Source organism: Capricornis sumatraensis, chromosome 11 (assembly GCF_032405125.1).
Source record: "Capricornis sumatraensis isolate serow.1 chromosome 11, serow.2, whole genome shotgun sequence".
NCBI classification, from domain to species: Eukaryota; Metazoa; Chordata; class Mammalia; order Artiodactyla; family Bovidae; genus Capricornis; species Capricornis sumatraensis.
Window position 1 is genome coordinate 67,855,668 of NC_091079.1, and position 18,184 is coordinate 67,873,851.

Here is an 18,184-nt window from a genome sequence, read left to right on the forward strand (position 1 = left end):
ATGTAATAAAAAGATAGCATAAGTGGGAAGCTATACAATGTGTAAAATGATGTAGCTATGAAATAGCTATAGCTGAGAAGCAAGAGAGTTGATTTAAAGCTATCAGAGAAAAACCTCAGTGAGGATTTCATCCCACGGGCCTTTTCCCAAAGAACCAGGTTTAATCTGAGTTGAACTTCCAACATTATTCAGTTAGTAAGTGAAATTTGACCAATTTGCCTTTCTTTATGTTTTATATTTACTTATGATCTCCCATACTTCACATCATGACAAAGTTGTTATGTTCCACTCTTTGAATTTGTTTCTCATACTCCATTTTTTTTAATATATTATTTCATTAACCAGCCTGCCCATTCTCTAACTGACTTATTTTCTTCTTCAGAATTTTCAGTGTTATAATTTAATGCTTTTGGTGTTATAGGAGGAATATATCCGTACAAAGCAATTGCACCAGATAACACATACTTCTTAGTGACATGTTAGATTTCCATGAATTAGGAGAAAAGCAACTATGCCAGATAAAACATACTTCTTAGTGACATGTTAGACTTTCATGAATTAGGAGAAGTTTCTGAAATTTTCTTTTCTCCCCTTCACCAAAAGGGAGCTAAACCCAGTCTGGGGAGAGCAAACGGGCAATGCAAGTTTGTACAGAGGGCAAATACTGACATTGACACTGCAGTCATATTGAGACTAAGCCTGCGATCACTGGCAGAGAGATGGTGTTGAGTTCAAGGGTTTCACTGTAAGCTGGCATCATCGAGGTGACTAATGTGATTCCATATTACTGCCTTCTTCTTGAGTCCTGTCAGAGGTATACAAAAATTGGTTTCTAGCAAGATACTCCAGTTTACACCTCCATGTTTTGGATGGCCCAAGATAAACCTCATATGAGCTCCCCATTAGAACAGGTCACTATACAGGCAAGGCTATAAATGCTACATGTGAAATCTGTAGAAAATGCAAATAATAGCTTTAGATACCCAGAAACTTCTGATCAACAGTTTTCATTGAGAAAATAATAATTAATGAATGTTTAAATAAATGAAAATTACACTTATAAACTGATCAAGCTACAAGAAACTATAAATAGCCAGGAATATTAAAAAAAGAAACAAAAGCATTTTTGAATGAACACTATAATTACTGAAGTTTAAATCATATGCATAGGAGAAGTAACAGATCGGCAAATGAATGAGAACAATTGAGTTAATCAAAAGTTAAATCTGGAGGTATTAGCCAGAATACTTTAAAGGAGGGGAGAGGGATGGAAAATATCAGTGGTGGTTATTAAGATATGAAAATATAAGATGTTCTAACATGAATCTAATTAGAGTCCCAGAAGAAAATAATATCGAATGGAAGATAGGCAATCAATATTTGTGGAGATAATAGCAGAAGAGTTTTTAACACTGATGTAAAACATTAAGGTGAGGTGAAGTCACTCAGTTGTGTCCGACTCTTTGCAACCCCGTGGACTGTAACCTACTAGGCTTCTCCGTCCATGGGATTCTCCAGGCAAGAATACTGGAGTGGGTTGCCATTTCCTTCTCCACGGGATCTTCCCGACCCAGGGATCGAACCTGGGTCTCCCGCATTGGAGGCAGACGCTTTAATCTCTGAGCCACCAGGGAAGCGATGAAAAACATAAAATACAGATACAAAGTAGGATACTGTATACTATGTAGATATGTAGATTTTTCTTGACTTTTGATGGGTTTTGTTGTTGTTGAGTCACTAAACTGTGTCTGACACTTTGGAACCCCATGAACTCTAGCCCGCCAGGCTCCTCTGCCCATGGGAAGAATACTGGAGTATTTCCCGTGGAAGAATACTGGAGTGGGTTGCCATTTCCTTCTCCTGGGGATCTTCCCAACCCAGGGTTTGATCCTGTGTTGCCTACATTGGCAGGTGGATTCTTTACCATTGAACCACCTGGGAAGCCCAGTATAAAGCCTGTTTTATAATGAAATGATGAATATTTTATGTAACTCATTGACTATTGTATTGAAAGTGAAAATAAAGAATGATTGGGTCCAGAATGGTTGTAACTTCATTGGTTGTTTTTCTCATGGTCACATGAATGACTGGGAGCTGGGGCACCCTGCTGAGCCCAGCACCATTGTATCACAAATCCTGTGTATCAACACCCCAGGAAAAGATCCAAATTAAAAATGCAAAGTACAGTTTGTACTGAATGCTTTTGGCTTTTGCACCATCCTAAAAGGTTGAAAGATTGTAAGTCAAGTCATCATAAGTGGAGGACTATCTGTATGCAAATAAATTCAGTCATAGACTGTTGGAGTAAAAATTATAATGCCAAGGCAGAGAGATTCCTTAGAGCAGTTAAAGAGAAACAACAGCTCAACTATTCAGAAAACAGTTTTTGGTTAATAGCAGATTTTTGTCAGCAGTAGTGGAAACCAGAAGAGAGAAGAATACTGTTCACAGTTTTGAAGGGGGAAAAAAAAAGTCTACCTAGTGTTGTCTACCTGTCAAAACTACCTTCCAAAACTAAGAGAAAAGACATTTTCACATAAATGAAGACCAGGGAACGGTGAATAATTATATTTAACAACCATAGCATGCCTAATTTATGCAATTATAAAGGGGTGGACTGAGATATTGGGCAACACTATTATGTTAATTTGCAGGGAGATTGATCAGAAGTAGGGTGTTCTAAGGTGCTTGAATTGTCTGGAGTTAGAATTTTGTTATGCATATTTTATTAGTTTTAGGGATAACTAGTGAAAGAATGGGCTTTCCTGGTGGCTCAGAGGTCAAGAATCTGCCTCCCAATGCAGGCTATGTGGGTTTGATCCTTGGGTAGGGACGATCCTTGGGAGAAGGAAATGGCAACTTGCTCTAGTATTCTTGCATGGAGAATTCCATGGACAGAGGAGCCTAGAGGGCTACAGTTCATGGTGTCATAAAATAGTTGGACAGGACTTAACAACTAAATAACAGCAACAAAGGAAAGAGTAGGAGATGAGTACATGACTTCCAAAGCTCTAGAGGAGCAAAATGGACAACAAAATAGAGAACACCCATCAAATTCAATCTTTTTTTAATGGCAAAAGAGGATACATGGGGAAAAGTGGACAAATAGAATTTTTTTAAAAAGATGGTAAAAAAGTCCATATATCAAATATCTTGAACCTGTGGGATTAAACTTTCCACTTAAAAATATTATCAGACATATTAAAAAAGAATATTTAACTAAAGCTCTGTATAGGTTACACACTTAAAGCATAAGGCTGAGAGTTTGAAAGAACAAAATGTACCAAGTTATAGGAGCAAATACAGACCAAATAAAACTTGAGGTAGCTTTATTAATCTCATACAGTTTAGACTCTTAAAAAGCATATGTGGGATAAGTCATTACCAATGAGAAGAGGTTCAGTTCATCAGCAAGGTATTAATTACTGATATATAAAATATGAATATAAAAATAAATATGTAAGGCAAAAATTATTTAAGAACTACAGAGAAAACATGACGAACCACAAAGAATAAGACAAAAATATAAGACAAATAATTACGACAAAAAATATATAACAGGTAAAAAAATGGATAAAGTAGATAATATTTGCCAGTACTTATGAAGCACAGGCTGGAATCAAGGTTGCCGGGAGAAATATCAATAACCTCAGATATGCAGATGATACCACCCTTATGATAGAAAGTGAAGACGAACTGAAGAGCCTCTTGATGAAAGTGAAAGAGGAGAGTGAAAAAGCTGGCTAGAAACTCAACAATCATGAAACTAAGATCATGGCATCTGGTCCCATCACTTCATGGCAGTCAAGTGGGGAAACAATGGAAACAGTGAGAGACTTAATTTTCTTAATTTTCTCAAAATCACTGTGGATGGTGACGCAGCCATGAAATTAAAAGATGCTTGCTCCTTGGAAGAAAAGCTATGACCAACATAGACAGCATATTAAAAAGCAGAGATATTACTTTGCCAACAAAGGTCTGTCTAGTCAAAGCTATGATTTTTCCAGTAGTCATGTATGAATGTGAGAGTTGGGCTATAAAGAAAGCTGAGTGCCAAAGAATTGATGCTTTTGAACTGTGGTGTTGGAAAAGACCCTTAAGAGTCCCTTGGACTGCAAGGCGATCCAACCAGTCCATCCTAAAGGAAATCAGTCTTGAATATTCATTGGAAGAACTGATGCTGAAGTTGAAGCTCCAATACTTTGGCCACCTGATGTGAAGAACTGACTCAAAGACAGGAGGAGAAGGGGATGATAGAGGATGAGGTGATTGGATGGCATCACTGACTCAATGGACATGACTTTGAGCAAACTCTGGGAGTTGGTTGGGGAAGCCCGGCGTGCTGCAGTCCATGGGGTTGCAACGAGTTAGACACGACTGAGTGACTGAACTGAACTGATGACTTTATAAAGTGAATTTATCAGATTCTGGCAATATCAGATGCCCATATTCCCAAAGATCACATAATTTCAACCCTCAGAAGGCAACTTCTTGTTTGGGACCACTAGTAAACAAGTGAAAAAATGTTCAGAGTAGTATTTTTTTAAAGAGCAGAACAACCAAAACAAAAATAAAAAACCGAAACAAATAAGAAAAGACCTCATAATTCATAAGAGATTAGTTACATGACTTGTAGATTTTTCATACATGAAATATTATGCAACAGTGAATTTGAATAAATGACAACTGAGTACAACGTGAATGTCTTTAAAATTTTGACTGAATAAAAACAAATCAAAGGCAGCTATTTGTAGCTTCACACCATTACAGAGTTCAAAAACCAGCAAAACAAAACTATATACATATATTCACATATATTTACAAATGTTTACACTGTATATGTGCATTACATTTATATACATACATTGAACTGCACCATAAATATTATTTTTCCTCCATAAATAATATTTTTCCCCTTTTTGTATATATGTGTGTACATAGACTGTATCAGTCTGAATCTCTGTATATGTGAAGAATATATATATATCATATTTTATGATTCTATAATTATGTTCCAGTTTTCACTTTTTGCCAAACCTGTTTATAAATGTGTATATAATGTGTGTGTACACATGTGTGACTAACATTATACAATAAAATTTTAAGATAAAAATGAGGCATCAGTTCTCATCATATACATATACAACAAACAATTGAATAAATATTTAACTTCCCTTATCATCTGTCTTCCCTGGTGGCTCAGAGATTAAAGTGTCTGCCTGCAATGCAGGAGACCTGGGTTCGATCCCTGGGTCAGGAAGATCCCCTGGAGAAGGAAATGGCAGGCCACTCCAGTATTCTTGCCTGGAGAATCCCATGGACGGAGGAGCCTGGTGGGCTATGGTCGCAGAGTCAGACACGACTGAGCGAGCGACTTAACAACTGATGACTTATCATTAAGGAACTACTTGAAAATCAATGATATTGTCATTATCTACTTAACTAGAATGTGGAAAAATGTACATATTTTTTGGTAGTATATGTGATGACAAACATCTATCTGTTCAGAGTTAAAGTTTGTTAAACAGTGAATATTTTACACATAAAATATATATATCTCAGGTTGAAGGAAATAGCATTAGATGCAGTAGCTGATTAAATTAATGTAGCTACTCTACAATTTCTATCTTAAAAGAGCTCTGAGAAGGAGCATGAACTCTGTGCCCTGCTAGTTCTGAAGAATAGATTTTATGATAGGCACATAATTATCAACACATCTGAAAAAGCTAAGTACAGAGTGCATTAGTACAGTTTCCAAAAGGGTGAGTACCATAATAGTAACATCTACATTTGTGTCTTTTACGTGTCATGTTCTTTTGAACAGTACATAATAAATCAGTTGCCTGCAAGACTTTGAAATAAAGTTGAAAATTCCCATTGTGGCACAAAAAGTTACCCAGGAGGATATAGTTCATTAAGAAAATAACCCACAATTGTATTACCTTTATTTGGACACATAATTTATTAGAAATTTCAAATTTTATGGTCCTGAAGACTTTATACAAGAACAATTATTAAGTCTTGGAATAAGATAAGTGTTAATCATGATTTCCATTTCATATTATGTAAATTATGTATTATATAATTTATTTCCCACATCTTGTTTACTGTCTATTTAATGGAAAGATTTATCTTTCTATTTCAAACATTTGATAGGGACATCTTAGTTTTGAAAGTGAATCATAAATCGAGATTTTTTTTTTCGGATATGAAATTAGTTGTGTTTTCTCCTTCCATGTGAAGGTGAAATCACCCCACACTCTTCTAAAAAAAGGTCCAGCTACTCCAAATGAGTAAATACTCATCAGATCATTTCATTTAAGAAATACAGGATGAGCAGCTTGAATGGAATCTTACTCATTCAGAATTTCTGTTTTCATTAGATTATATATTATCTACTGCCCTTTGCACTTGACTAAGGCTGAATATTCAATTTTCAACATTTAAAAGTTGATTGAACTGGTTATCCACCTACACATCTGTAATTCCTTTTCTTTTTGTCCCTCAAATACTCTCTTCACATGCTTTTCATTCCGACGTTCAGCAGCGCTGGTTACTTCAAGTGCCACACCTGTAGACTTAAGACACAAAATATGACTCATTTTATTAGCTGTCACATCTACTGAACTATATTTCAATTAAATCACTTCATTTACTCTGCTTTTGTGACAACTTATTTGTCGGTATTTGTTTACCTAATTATCAAAAAATACCTTGAAGTCTTAATGGACTAGTATTTATACTTTATTCATTTACTTTGATGTTCATTTAGTCATTGAGGCAGAAAAACTGTGCTTAAAAGTACTGAAAGTGAAATACAGGTTACTGGGTAAAGGAGAACTTTTTAAATGATGGCAAAAATAAAGGAGAAAGGAGAAAAACAAAGTGCTGCTTAGAGCTGACTCCACAAATATTGTGAGCTGTTCATTATGAAAATTGAAATATACAGATATGATCAGAGTAGAGCAAAAGAGTAGCCTCTTAGCTGATTTTTCTAGAATTTAGAAAACCTCAGTTCTTTATGAATTGTGAAAATAATTTTTAATCTCTACTAATGAATGAAACACTTCTACTAGAATAAAGGCACTGAAATATGAATGGATCTGAAATAAATGCTTTTTATAACACAGGAAAACTCTCGTCAAGTAGGATAAGGAAACATCATTTTTTTCTCTGTGAAATTTAAGTCACTTGAATCAAGTACGATTTGATTTTTTTATGCAGCTTGATCCAGTTTTCTCTGGAGGCAAAAGATGATTGTCTCTTTTATCAGAGTTGATTGTCTTCATTGTCTTTGCATTGGACAAATTGAGATTTTATGAAAGTATATTGGAAACAGTGCATGGGACATACTTACACTAAAATATTTGCATATTTTCTGAAATTCACATTTAACTGGGCATCCTGTGTTTTATCTGACAGCCATGGCAGGGCTATCTACAGAATGATGTCTTTTTTCTTCAGGTAGCATGAAGAGAGTGTTTGCTATCCAGATGGCAGCAGAGTATAGAATTTAAATGAATGCAAATATATTTGCAGTGTCTTTTAAATTAGTTTTGCTTAATGTAGCTAGAGATAGAAGTTCTAGAAGTTTTAAAGTAATAAAGACTTTATTCAGTGGGCCACTCAAAATATGCCATCTGCAAAATGTCTGTGTCTTCATATTTCTCTGCTGTGTTATGACTCTATGTATTAAGTCTAGTGTTCCCTGGGCTGTGGTGGTTCATTCCTTTGGTTATTAAATAAGATATTTATTGATGCTCTGGATGTTCTGGGTGGGGTGGAAGGATGTGTGGGCTTTGATCTTGATTTTCAGGCAATTACAATATAACTGTAAAGCAAGACCCACATGGTTATTTTTTAAATGAGAGCTTTTTAAGTGATAAAATAAATCTTTTTATGCCATCACTTAAATCAAAGGCCATTTTAATAAAAAGCAATGTGAAAAAAATCTTCAGAGGACGACAAAGTTTTGTAGCTCAGAAGATGGTAGGTTTACTCTTGGGTTGAGTCATTTGCGAAGTTTTTATGGATGAGAAGGTAGTTAAGGTGGATCTTGAGAAATGAAGGGAAAATTCTCTGAACCTTTGAGAGGTTTTTATATTAACACTGATAAAATGAAATGCATGTAAGGAGGTTAGAGCAGAGTCCAAACTAATGTAGTTTGTCAATGACTAAACTTTTACTCTTCAGTAATGTTTTTAATACTAGGGATTAAAAAAATCTTTTTATTTTTTGGGGGACACAGCAGTATGTTGAAGGTCTTTTCAGTTATTGTTGAGAGAGTAACACAAGTCAGAGAATATGCCCAAATCTTTCAGGAACTAGTTCCTGAATAAGTTAGTAACATTGCCTCTACCGTCTACCATGTATATATGGGAGTAACTGTGGACCTGAGCTAAAATGCTGTATCATGCCCTCCATATTCTTTTATGAATTGGCTTGTCTGTACTTCACATTCTTATTTTATGAAGTAGGGATGGAAATAGATACTTTGTGTGATTGTTGTTGGATAATATATATAAATGGCCTAGCACTAAAGAATACTGAAAGATGAGCCCCAAACAGTGAAATAAAGAAGATGAATTACTGTTTGGGGATTATGCTTGACAATGTCATGTTTATAGTTTGAGCTTATAAAGCTGTTAGGGTTGACTCTCAGAGGTGGGAGTATGTGCTTTAAGAGGGAAAATGATGTTGCTCATCATAAAGAATTCATTTGGGAATGTTCTTCTATCAGATACTGAGGATGTATATTGTGAGTTCATTCCAGTCTAACTAAGACTCATCTTGACTTATTTCTGACCATGGTTTCATGACTCCTGCTAGGTAAGGTGTGGTCTGGGAACCAAAAGCGTCAGCATCATCTGGGATTTTGTAAGAAACAGACTATTGGGTTCTACGCCAGGGTCCCGAAATCAAACCTTGAATTATAATGAGATTCCTAGGTGATTTTTCTGAATGTTTAAGCACTAAAGAATACTGGGCTTAAGAATAACTGTTCAGATGTTAGCATAGGTGATTGAAAAGTTCATGTAGCACCTTTTGAAAATAATGCTTTTTTTTTTTTTTACTATATTTCTTATCATTTATTTGGTGAATATTATACAGAGAAAGAATTCCTTCAGTTCTCTGGAGTATTATGCAGCAAATGCCTTTTCTGCTTCACCTAGTGGTGTTCAATGGCCTGAAAGATGGAGTGCTTTAGCAGTTACTGCTTAATTGTCAAGCTTTGCTCTCTTTTCATTAATAGTAGTCACACTCAGAATATGATTCTAAATAACATAGAGAGTAAAGGCATTACCTGTGCTTTATTAGAGTCAGAGGATGGCTTGCGTCTGTTCATTCAGTTGTTTAGAACCAGGATATATCTGCTAATGTAGTTTGTGACTAGCTCTGCATGAGTGTCCCCTGAAGACTGCTAAAAATTCAGATTCTCAGTTTATGCCCAGAGAGCTTCACTTAGGCATCTGTGAAATGCTGGAGACGTGGATTCGGTCCCTGGGTGGGTATGATCCCCTGGAGGAGGAAACGGCAACCCACTTCAGTATTTTTGCCTGGAAACGGCCATGGAGAGAGAATCCTGGTGGGCTATAGTCAGTGGGGTCGCAAAGAGTTGGTATGAGTGAGCATAGAGCACAGAGGCTCTGGAATCTGTATAGCTAAGAAACTTCTTCAGTTGCTGCACTGAATGCATCCCATTTTGCAAAACATTGCTGTAGTTGGTCTTACTTCTGTCCATTAAAAGAACTTTCCCTTTCCCTCATGTTTTCATTTTTTATCCCCCATGTTTTCATTGTCAGTATTGCCAGTGATTTCATTAATTTTTATATAAAGTTAAAAATTTAGGCAACTGAGGATAGCAAAATAGAACATCTGTCTGGAAGGTGGCAGTGAAGTCGCTCAGTCTTGTCCAACTCTTTGCCACCCCATGAAGTGTGGCCTACTAGGCTCCTCAATCCATGGGATTTTCCAGGCAAGAGTACTGGAAGGGAGTAGCCCTGTATTCTTGAGTTAATGTAGACGAAATGGACAAGACACTGTTACTTCATTTTACTTATCTGTAAAATAGGCTTTATACATCAGTGGAATGTGAGATCACTAAGGGTGAGTGCTTTGAAGTCTTCAAAAGAAAGGTGTGTACGTTAAGTTTGTTATTGCCACCTTGCTTTAATATCCTTCCTGTTAATATGTGTTTTTCTTTTCAATGTAAAACCCGGTTCTCACTGAGGACTTATCTCTACAGTTTCTGTCTTCTTCCTGCTTTATTATACAGTTGCATTCAGACAGTCCTCCAGTCCGTCTTGGTTTTACCTTGATCAATCAGAATAGGAGCTCCTCTGCGGGCATATCAGAACAGCTCTTGCTGAGACTCGTAAGAAATCAGAGTTGTTTGTTGGGGTAGGAACTTGGAACTAGAAAACCTAGAAGTCCCAGACATCTTGTTTCAGTGTGATACTTTGTGATGAATTAATTGCCTAGACAAGACACCCAGAACTCTTTGTATATTTAGGTGGATATGTCAGTCAAATACTGGCTAAAGGTTAAGTATATTCATCTTTATTTGGTGAAGGAATAGGTTGGTTCAAGGACGTTTCTAGATTGCAGTGTAAAGTAGATATTGATGGCACATAATCTTAGTTACTGAGATATATTACTAGATATAGTGTGGTTTTAAACCACCTTACTGAATACACTCACAATGCATCCCCACCTCTGAAGATTGTAATAAAGCACAGGTAATGCCATTTCCATCTTTGTTATTCAGAATTTTAAGATTATGGATAATAATACTCATACTATTATTGAAAAAAGAGTAAGACTTAACAATTAAGTAAACTGCTAAACTGCCTCATCTTTGAGGCATTGAATACCACTAGGTGAAGCTGAAAAGGCATAAAATACATTCTACCTGGTAATGTCTTAAAGAATCTTCTAGGAAATAAACAGTTTTAAGAGTGATGTCTATCATGGTTAAGGTACATGGGAGAATAGAAAAGAATGATACCAAATTACCATTTGGTACAATACCAAACCAAAGTTTCAGCTCCTTTGAATGGAGTATGGAATGCAGATTCACATATAAGCTGCCCTTTGTTTAATTTTAGGATTTATATTGATTAACTCATATCAGAGATTTTCATTTTGCAGGTGAGGAAATTGAGGCTGGTTCAGTAAACATCCAAAGTTGCATATAGAGTAAAATACAGAGCCAAGACCGAAATTTAGGCATTCTGGTTCTAGCATCTCTTAAGTGGACTAAATTGCTCCTCTAGTAAGAACTGTGAGTCCGCTGTTTTAAAATAATTTTGTCATGTCATACTCGAGAATCTTTTATTTCCTCTCCTGTTTGTTGAATCTTTCTCCTTGTTGCCCTAAAATGAATTGTCTTTATTTCTTGAAATAACATCACTGTAATTCTTGGGAACATTTGTCCTTTGGAATTTTTTGGTCCTTTGGTAGAAGTAGCAGTGGCCGTTTATAGTCTTAGTTTATAGGCACGGATTTCATCACAGACTTTAAGCAGAGACTCCACCATGTCAGGGAAACCATTAGCATACTTGCCAGAGTAGGTAGTGAGCTCATTAGAACTGTCTTGGGATGTAGGTCAATCAGAGCTTTTGAATGTGCTTCCTGATGGTGGGTTTTGTTTATGTTTAATTTTCCGGATTGAATAGATCATGTGGTATATCTTCAGTAGGGTATTTCCTGGGTATATTTAGACTTTTAACCATTCTGATAATTCATTTTTATCTGTCTGATCAAGCTTTGTAAAGCTAAGCTAACAATTTGGGGATACAGTTCGAGTTTAGGAGTTTATATTCCATTGCATGATAAGCAGATATAGTTAGTGGTAGGAAAGTTCTCTGAATGAAGTTCCCAGATGTTCTAAGTCCGAGATTTTGGGTCTTGCCTATTGTCCTTTGTGATCTTAATTCCATTTCAAGTTTTCTGGCTTTGATTTTGGTGGCAAGATTCATGTGTATATTTTCTCCTTAACAGCTGGCTTTTTTCACTTGAGAATAATTTATCTTAATATTATATTTTTATGGTCAATTCATTTATCATTTATTGTATATCTTCTTGTTTCACTTTTGCTGCTTAATGAAGAAAAATAAGAGAAAAAAGATTGAAAACAGCCTCCTTAAAAAGTAAAACTTTATCCTTATTAATTCAACCAAATGTAGGCCCTTAATGATAAGATAATCATGTACTGAGTTAATTGCTCTCAACAAATATTGGTGGAGATTTTGTTACATGTCTTAATGCGTTTGAGTTTTGCTTCCTTAAAATGAGAATGCTGTTTTGGATTCTCAGCCATCAGACAGGTCTCTGAATGAAGTCATCTAATACGGAAACTATTAAAGTCCCAAAGCTATTAGAGCACACATTTAACTAAGCTACCCTTCTGCTTATAGCCTTACATTTGCTTCCCTTTCTCTGAAGACACCTATCTCCTTGCCATGGTCCACACAACTCTAGCTGATCCTCAAGCTTGTTGATTATTAGCTTTCTCTTACTTATTCCTCTCAAACATCAGTGGCCTCTTATAGTATCTCAGATTTGCTAGAATGTACTGCCCTTTCCCCGCCCTCCTTCTCCTCCAAGGATAGCTCTTTTCTATCGTTTCTTTGATGTGCTTCCCTCAGAAAGGCCTTCCCGGCATCCTTAAGGAGCCCTTCCACCCCACTATCACCCCATCCATTTCATTCTTAGCGTTTATCACTCTTTATCCTCACATATTTATTTATAGTCTAATGTGAAGCTTGTCATTCCTGACTAGACTGTAAACACCAGGTGGACAAAGACTGCATGCCTTGTATTCCCCAGTGTGTACCCTGTGCCTAGCAGAGTAATACCGTGATGGTTATCTACAAATTACATAGAGGAGTACCTATTTTGCCTGAGCGTTGAGCAATAGGTCTCAAAACTTACTTTGTTACTTTATTTCAAGTTGTAACTCCTAACATATTATATCAATGCAGTAGCAAGTGTTTCACATGGTCGTTTAATTAGAGAGCCATGCAGGGTTTTTACAGTTAAAGAATGTATGCCTCATTCTATTCTGGGTTGTTTGTGCACCTTTCCAGTATGCCTTTTAGGATACACTGCCTCTGTTCTTCTTTATTAAACATTTGTCTTCATTTAACAGTTACTGTTCTGTCTTTAGCAGCAGGAGATGTTACAAAAGCCAACAATAAGGTCTCCTTGTTTTATGCCTTATAAAAAGAAAACACATACATAAACCCACATTCACACATCCTCCTTGAATGAATATATTTGTACAGCACCTATCATGCTGCTTGGCACCCAAGAGATACTCACTTGGTCGAATGTTCATAAGTCCTTAGAGTTAAAAAAACTTTGTCTTAAAAGTTTTTGAGCTTCTGATATATCTTACTTACTAGATTATATAGGGTGCATGCTCAGTTGCTCAGTTGTGTCTGACTTTTTGTATCCTGGACAGTAACCCACCAGACTCCTCTGTCCATGGGATTTTCTAAGCAAGAATACTGCAGTGGGTTGCCATTTTCTCCTCCAGAGGATCTTTCTGACCTAGGGATCAATCAAACCTGCATCTCCTGCATTGGCAGTTGGATTCTTTACCACTGAGCCTCCTGGGAAGCCCTAGCTTACATAGGGTAGTCAACTACATTTGTTTGATTCAGTGGATTTGAAGTTATGATAGAAAAGAACATTGTAATCAGTTTGGTATAATTTATTTTAATTTGTATAAAGGCTGTATAGAATACTTCAGCACACTAGAAATGTATGTCTATTTAGAGTGAAAAATATCTCAGTTTAGTTTAAGCAGAAACAGAAAAAGTCCATTGATGAAATCAGGTGTAAAAATTTATGAATTTCTTTTAAATAATATAGAACTGATGATTATGCAGTCACGGTAAAATGAACAGAGCAGGTCCTTCAATAAGAAAGCACATCAACCAGTTTTAATCGTGGCTCGGCTGGTGTGTATACACAGAAGTGTGTGTGTGTGTTCATATCCCTGCTATTGCTAATATAACAAATGGGAATAGTGCATGCCTTACCTCGAAATAAGAGGCCAGTTCAGTGTATGCCAGTTTCTGGGTGCCGAGAAGACTGTATTTTGTTCTGCCCATTACATTACAGGGGATAAAATTCAGGTGCTTGAAGACGATTTTTTAAAGCTGTCTGTGTGCTAGATTCCGAGTGACGGTTTTCTTCTCCTGCAGGAGAGCACACAGCTGCTACAAATGCCGTCAGTGCAGTTTTACAGCTGCGGAGACTCAGTCACTACTGGAGCACTTCAACACTGTTCACTGCCAGGAGCAGGACAGCACTACAGCCAACGGCGAAGAGGACGGCCATGCCGTCTCCACCATCAAGGAGGAGCCCAAGATTGACCTCAAGGTCTACAGTCTGCTCAATCCAGACTCTAAAATGGGAGAGCCAGTTGCTGAGAGTGTGGTGAAGAGGGAGAAGCTCGAAGACAAGGATGGGCTAAAAGAAAAGGCTTGGGCTGAGAGTTCAAGCGATGACCTGCGCAGCGTGACTTGGAGAGGGGCGGACATCCTACGGGGAAGCCCCTCTTATACCCAAGCCAGCCTGGGACTCCTGACCCCTGTGTCCGGCCCCCAGGAGCAGACGAAGACTCTGAGGGATAGCCCCAACGTCGAGGCTGCCCACCTGGCGCGCCCTATTTACGGCTTGGCTGTGGACACCAAGGGCTTCCTGCAGGGGGCGCCCGCGGGCGGAGAGAAGGCCGGCGCCCTCCCCCAGCAGTATCCCGCGTCTGGAGAGAGCAAGTCCAAGGATGAATCCCAGTCCCTGTTACGGGTAGGAAGGTTTCATTTTTTAAAATAATCCTTTTTATCTTAAAGGGAAAGCTGGGGGAGCCCACATTCTCCAGAGTTAGTATCATGCCTTTAACCAAGTGCAACTAAATGATGCGTGTCAATCTGGGGGTTTATAGGTAATCCGGCCGAAGTCGGAGGAAGCAGCTGCCGGGCGTTTGTGTGTACGCGACATGCACTTGATCGTGTGGGGTAGAAGCCACTTGTTTGTCATTGCGTTCAGCTCTGATTGAATGTTTGTTAGTCATTCCTGGTCGTTATGCAACACGGCGAGGGTGCTTTTGGAAAAGGGAGGCTCGAAATCCCAGAAGGATACACATCTGTTACCTTAAAATGACAAAATGGCTTTGAAGTTTTGAAGTGGTGTGACACAGTTGATGGTTAATAAGGAATGTAGCAGAGATGTAAATCACTAAGAATACAAAAATGTGGTGTTTTTAAAACTCACAGTATAGTTACATACACATCCTAGTTGTGTTATTGCAAAAAGGAGGGAAAAAATGAGATAGACCTAAGTGTGAATGCTGTGAAGAGTATCCAGAGAAGAGAACCATAAATTATATATTATTGGGTTCTTGTAGGGAGAAAGACATAGTCCCACCTGAAAAAAAACAAAAGCTCTCTAAGATCCTTGAGCACTCTCTTCATGCTGTGTAGACTGTGACTTGTCAAGGAATATTTTAGATTTTGAAAATTCATGAGCTCCCAGTGGAGTGATACTTGCTTTTTGCCTAAGGCACCATCACTTCAGCATCTCACCTTGACTCTGAGAAAGTTTTGAACTTTCAGGCTGATTTCAAAGCTTTGTTCCTGCATGGAAGGTAGGATCAGAAACACCGGATAACCTTTACAAAAGAGCTGATTAGGAAATACAGTTCAGCCAGCCCAGTGCTGACCTGGAAGTTAGAGACCACTGAGTTCTCTTTGGATGTATTCTGAGGAGAAAAATTACTTTTTCCAAGGGTGGCTTGGATGCTCTTCTCTCATTTCCTACAGAGTCTCTAAAGCCTCTCTATGAGTTTTCTGTAGTAGCATTGAGAAATGCCCCTTAGAGGAGCACTGCTGCTGCTGCTGCTGCTAAGTCGCTTCAGTCGTGTCCGACTCTGTGCGACCCCATAGACGGCAGCCCACCAGGCTCCCCTGTCCCTGGGATTCTCCAGGCAAGACCACTGGAGTGGGTTGCCATTTCCTTCTCCAATGCATGAAAGTGAAAAGTGAAGTCACTCAGTCGTGTCCGACTCTTAGCGACCTCATGGACCGCAGCCTACCAGGCTCCTCCGTCCATGGGATTTTCCAGGCAAGAGTACTGGAGTGGGGTGCCATTGCCATAGAGCACAATTAATTGTAAAAGCTGTTACCTTTTCTGTCTGCAGTCATGCCCTGAAGCTAAGGAAGGGCTTGAAAGCAGAAGAGGAGATGCCTTCTTGTGCACTGAGAGACAATCCTTCCTGCCTACCAGGAAGGAGCTAGTTGAACTAAGTAACTCTGGAAAGAAGAGAAATAGTTCCTGTGCTTTTCAAGTGGGTACTCAATTTAGGGAGCTTCTTTCTTATAATATGCATTTTATCATTGTACATGCTCATCATTTTCTTAGGGAGTCAGAACTCTTCTGATCTCAAGTGGCTAAAAGGCAGGAAGGACATGCCCTAGGATTTTTAAATTTTAGGTTGCATCTTGACAGTGTGGTGGAATTGATGGCCTTACACATGTATCACCAGAGCTTCCATGCTTCCCCCACCCCTGCCTCCCACTTAACAATGTTTTTTCATCCGTGACATCTTCATTTGGTATCAAATCATGTGACTCTTTTAGACTGTTTCTGGAATGTTACCTCTTCTGCCTCTCTTTGTATACACTTAAGAATCTGGAGTGAGCAGTAATTTATGAAGTAAATTATGAAGTAATTTATGATGCAGTGCAGCCTAAAATCTGAGCAGGATTGTTCTATTCTTTAAGCAGCCTGAGGATGATAATACTTTTCAAAAAAAAAAATGTTTTTCTCAATTCCTCCACTTCCTTAATTCCCTGATTTCAACTTTCTGTTGCATCATTTCAACTGTCTTTTCAGTTCCTCTGCATTAGATGCTGAAGCAGGAAATCTTCAGCGAGAGGCTACCTAACTATGTTTTATAATGCCTATCAGATTCCTCACTGTAGGGTTTGTGATACTTAAAGGCCATCATCTACTAAATTTTGAGAGCTGACCCCCAGAAATATATATATATATACACACACACACACAGACATATAATATATATATATTTTAAAGTGTCTTGGGTCATTCTTCTGTAATTTCAGTAAAATTTGAATCTTTAAAATTTGTATTTTCATTGGAATTGGCCCATGGTTTTGAAAGTCATCCATTTTATTGGACGTTTGGGACAGTAAGTATTAGCTGATTTGATTTATTATGAAATATTTAGGGTATAACTGAATTTAAAAGTTTTAATGTGCACATAAATTGCTGATTAGCCTTTTAAGATGCTTGTAAGAATTAAGAAGCAGAGCCCATTCTGATTGTGAATTTGACCAGAATTTTACTTTCATTCTAATTGTGAATTTGACCAGAATTTTACTTTGGTGGTAAAAATTAGTGTCACTGAGTTACCATGGCAAATACATACTTCTCAGTTCTTTTCTCTGCCATTAGCCAGAGGAAACCCAAAAGAATATCGCCATCATATTTACTAAGGTCAAAACAAATTGTGTAATTAATCTCAAAATTAATTGTGTAATTTTAGAGGTCCCATAAAAATTTATAAATACACAATTGAAATATGCAAACACAATTTAAATGTTTTAAATGAAAATTTATAGTTGTCTTTGTAAATATATATCTACAGAATATTATCCATACCTGAATTTAAATAGTAGAATGGAACTTGAAATTAACTTGCTGTTTGGCATGTTTGTTTCAAAATAGTAAGAGATTTAAGAAATGGAAAATAGATTTTAAAGTAATTTTTTAAATTAAGTAGTCTATCTGATATATCATTAATAGAACAAGTATATTTATAAATACATTTATTCATGTAGTTTCTAATACTAAAATAAAAACTTGACTATCATCTTTGACTATTGTGCAGAGTGATATTGAGAATTAAGTATGGAAAATATTAATTTGAAATAGTTTAACACTATGCTGGTAAATAATGGAAACATTTTTTAACACATTATTAACTGGGGGATTTTTGCAGAAACTAATGCCTGTGGCATTAATACATCTCCTGTCAATGTGCCATCAATGTGTTAAGAGTAAGCTGACTGGAGATAGGGTTATGTTACAAAGCATGTAGTTATAATGTTGCTTGCAGTGTACTGGTTTTTCTGATACTTGTTTTTGACTG

At 37.2% G+C, this 18,184-nt stretch overlaps 1 protein-coding gene across 2 annotated transcripts in view; it reads left to right on the forward strand.

The window, feature by feature from the left end:
- Nucleotides 1-18,184, forward strand: part of TRPS1 (transcriptional repressor GATA binding 1) — a 222,206-nt gene that overhangs the window by 21,981 nt on the left and 182,041 nt on the right. For both annotated transcript variants that reach the window (XM_068983941.1, XM_068983942.1), the window contains exon 4: nt 14,217-14,820. In XM_068983941.1, the coding sequence (XP_068840042.1) occupies nt 14,217-14,820 (604 nt within the window). The remainder of the gene's footprint in view (nt 1-14,216; nt 14,821-18,184) is intronic.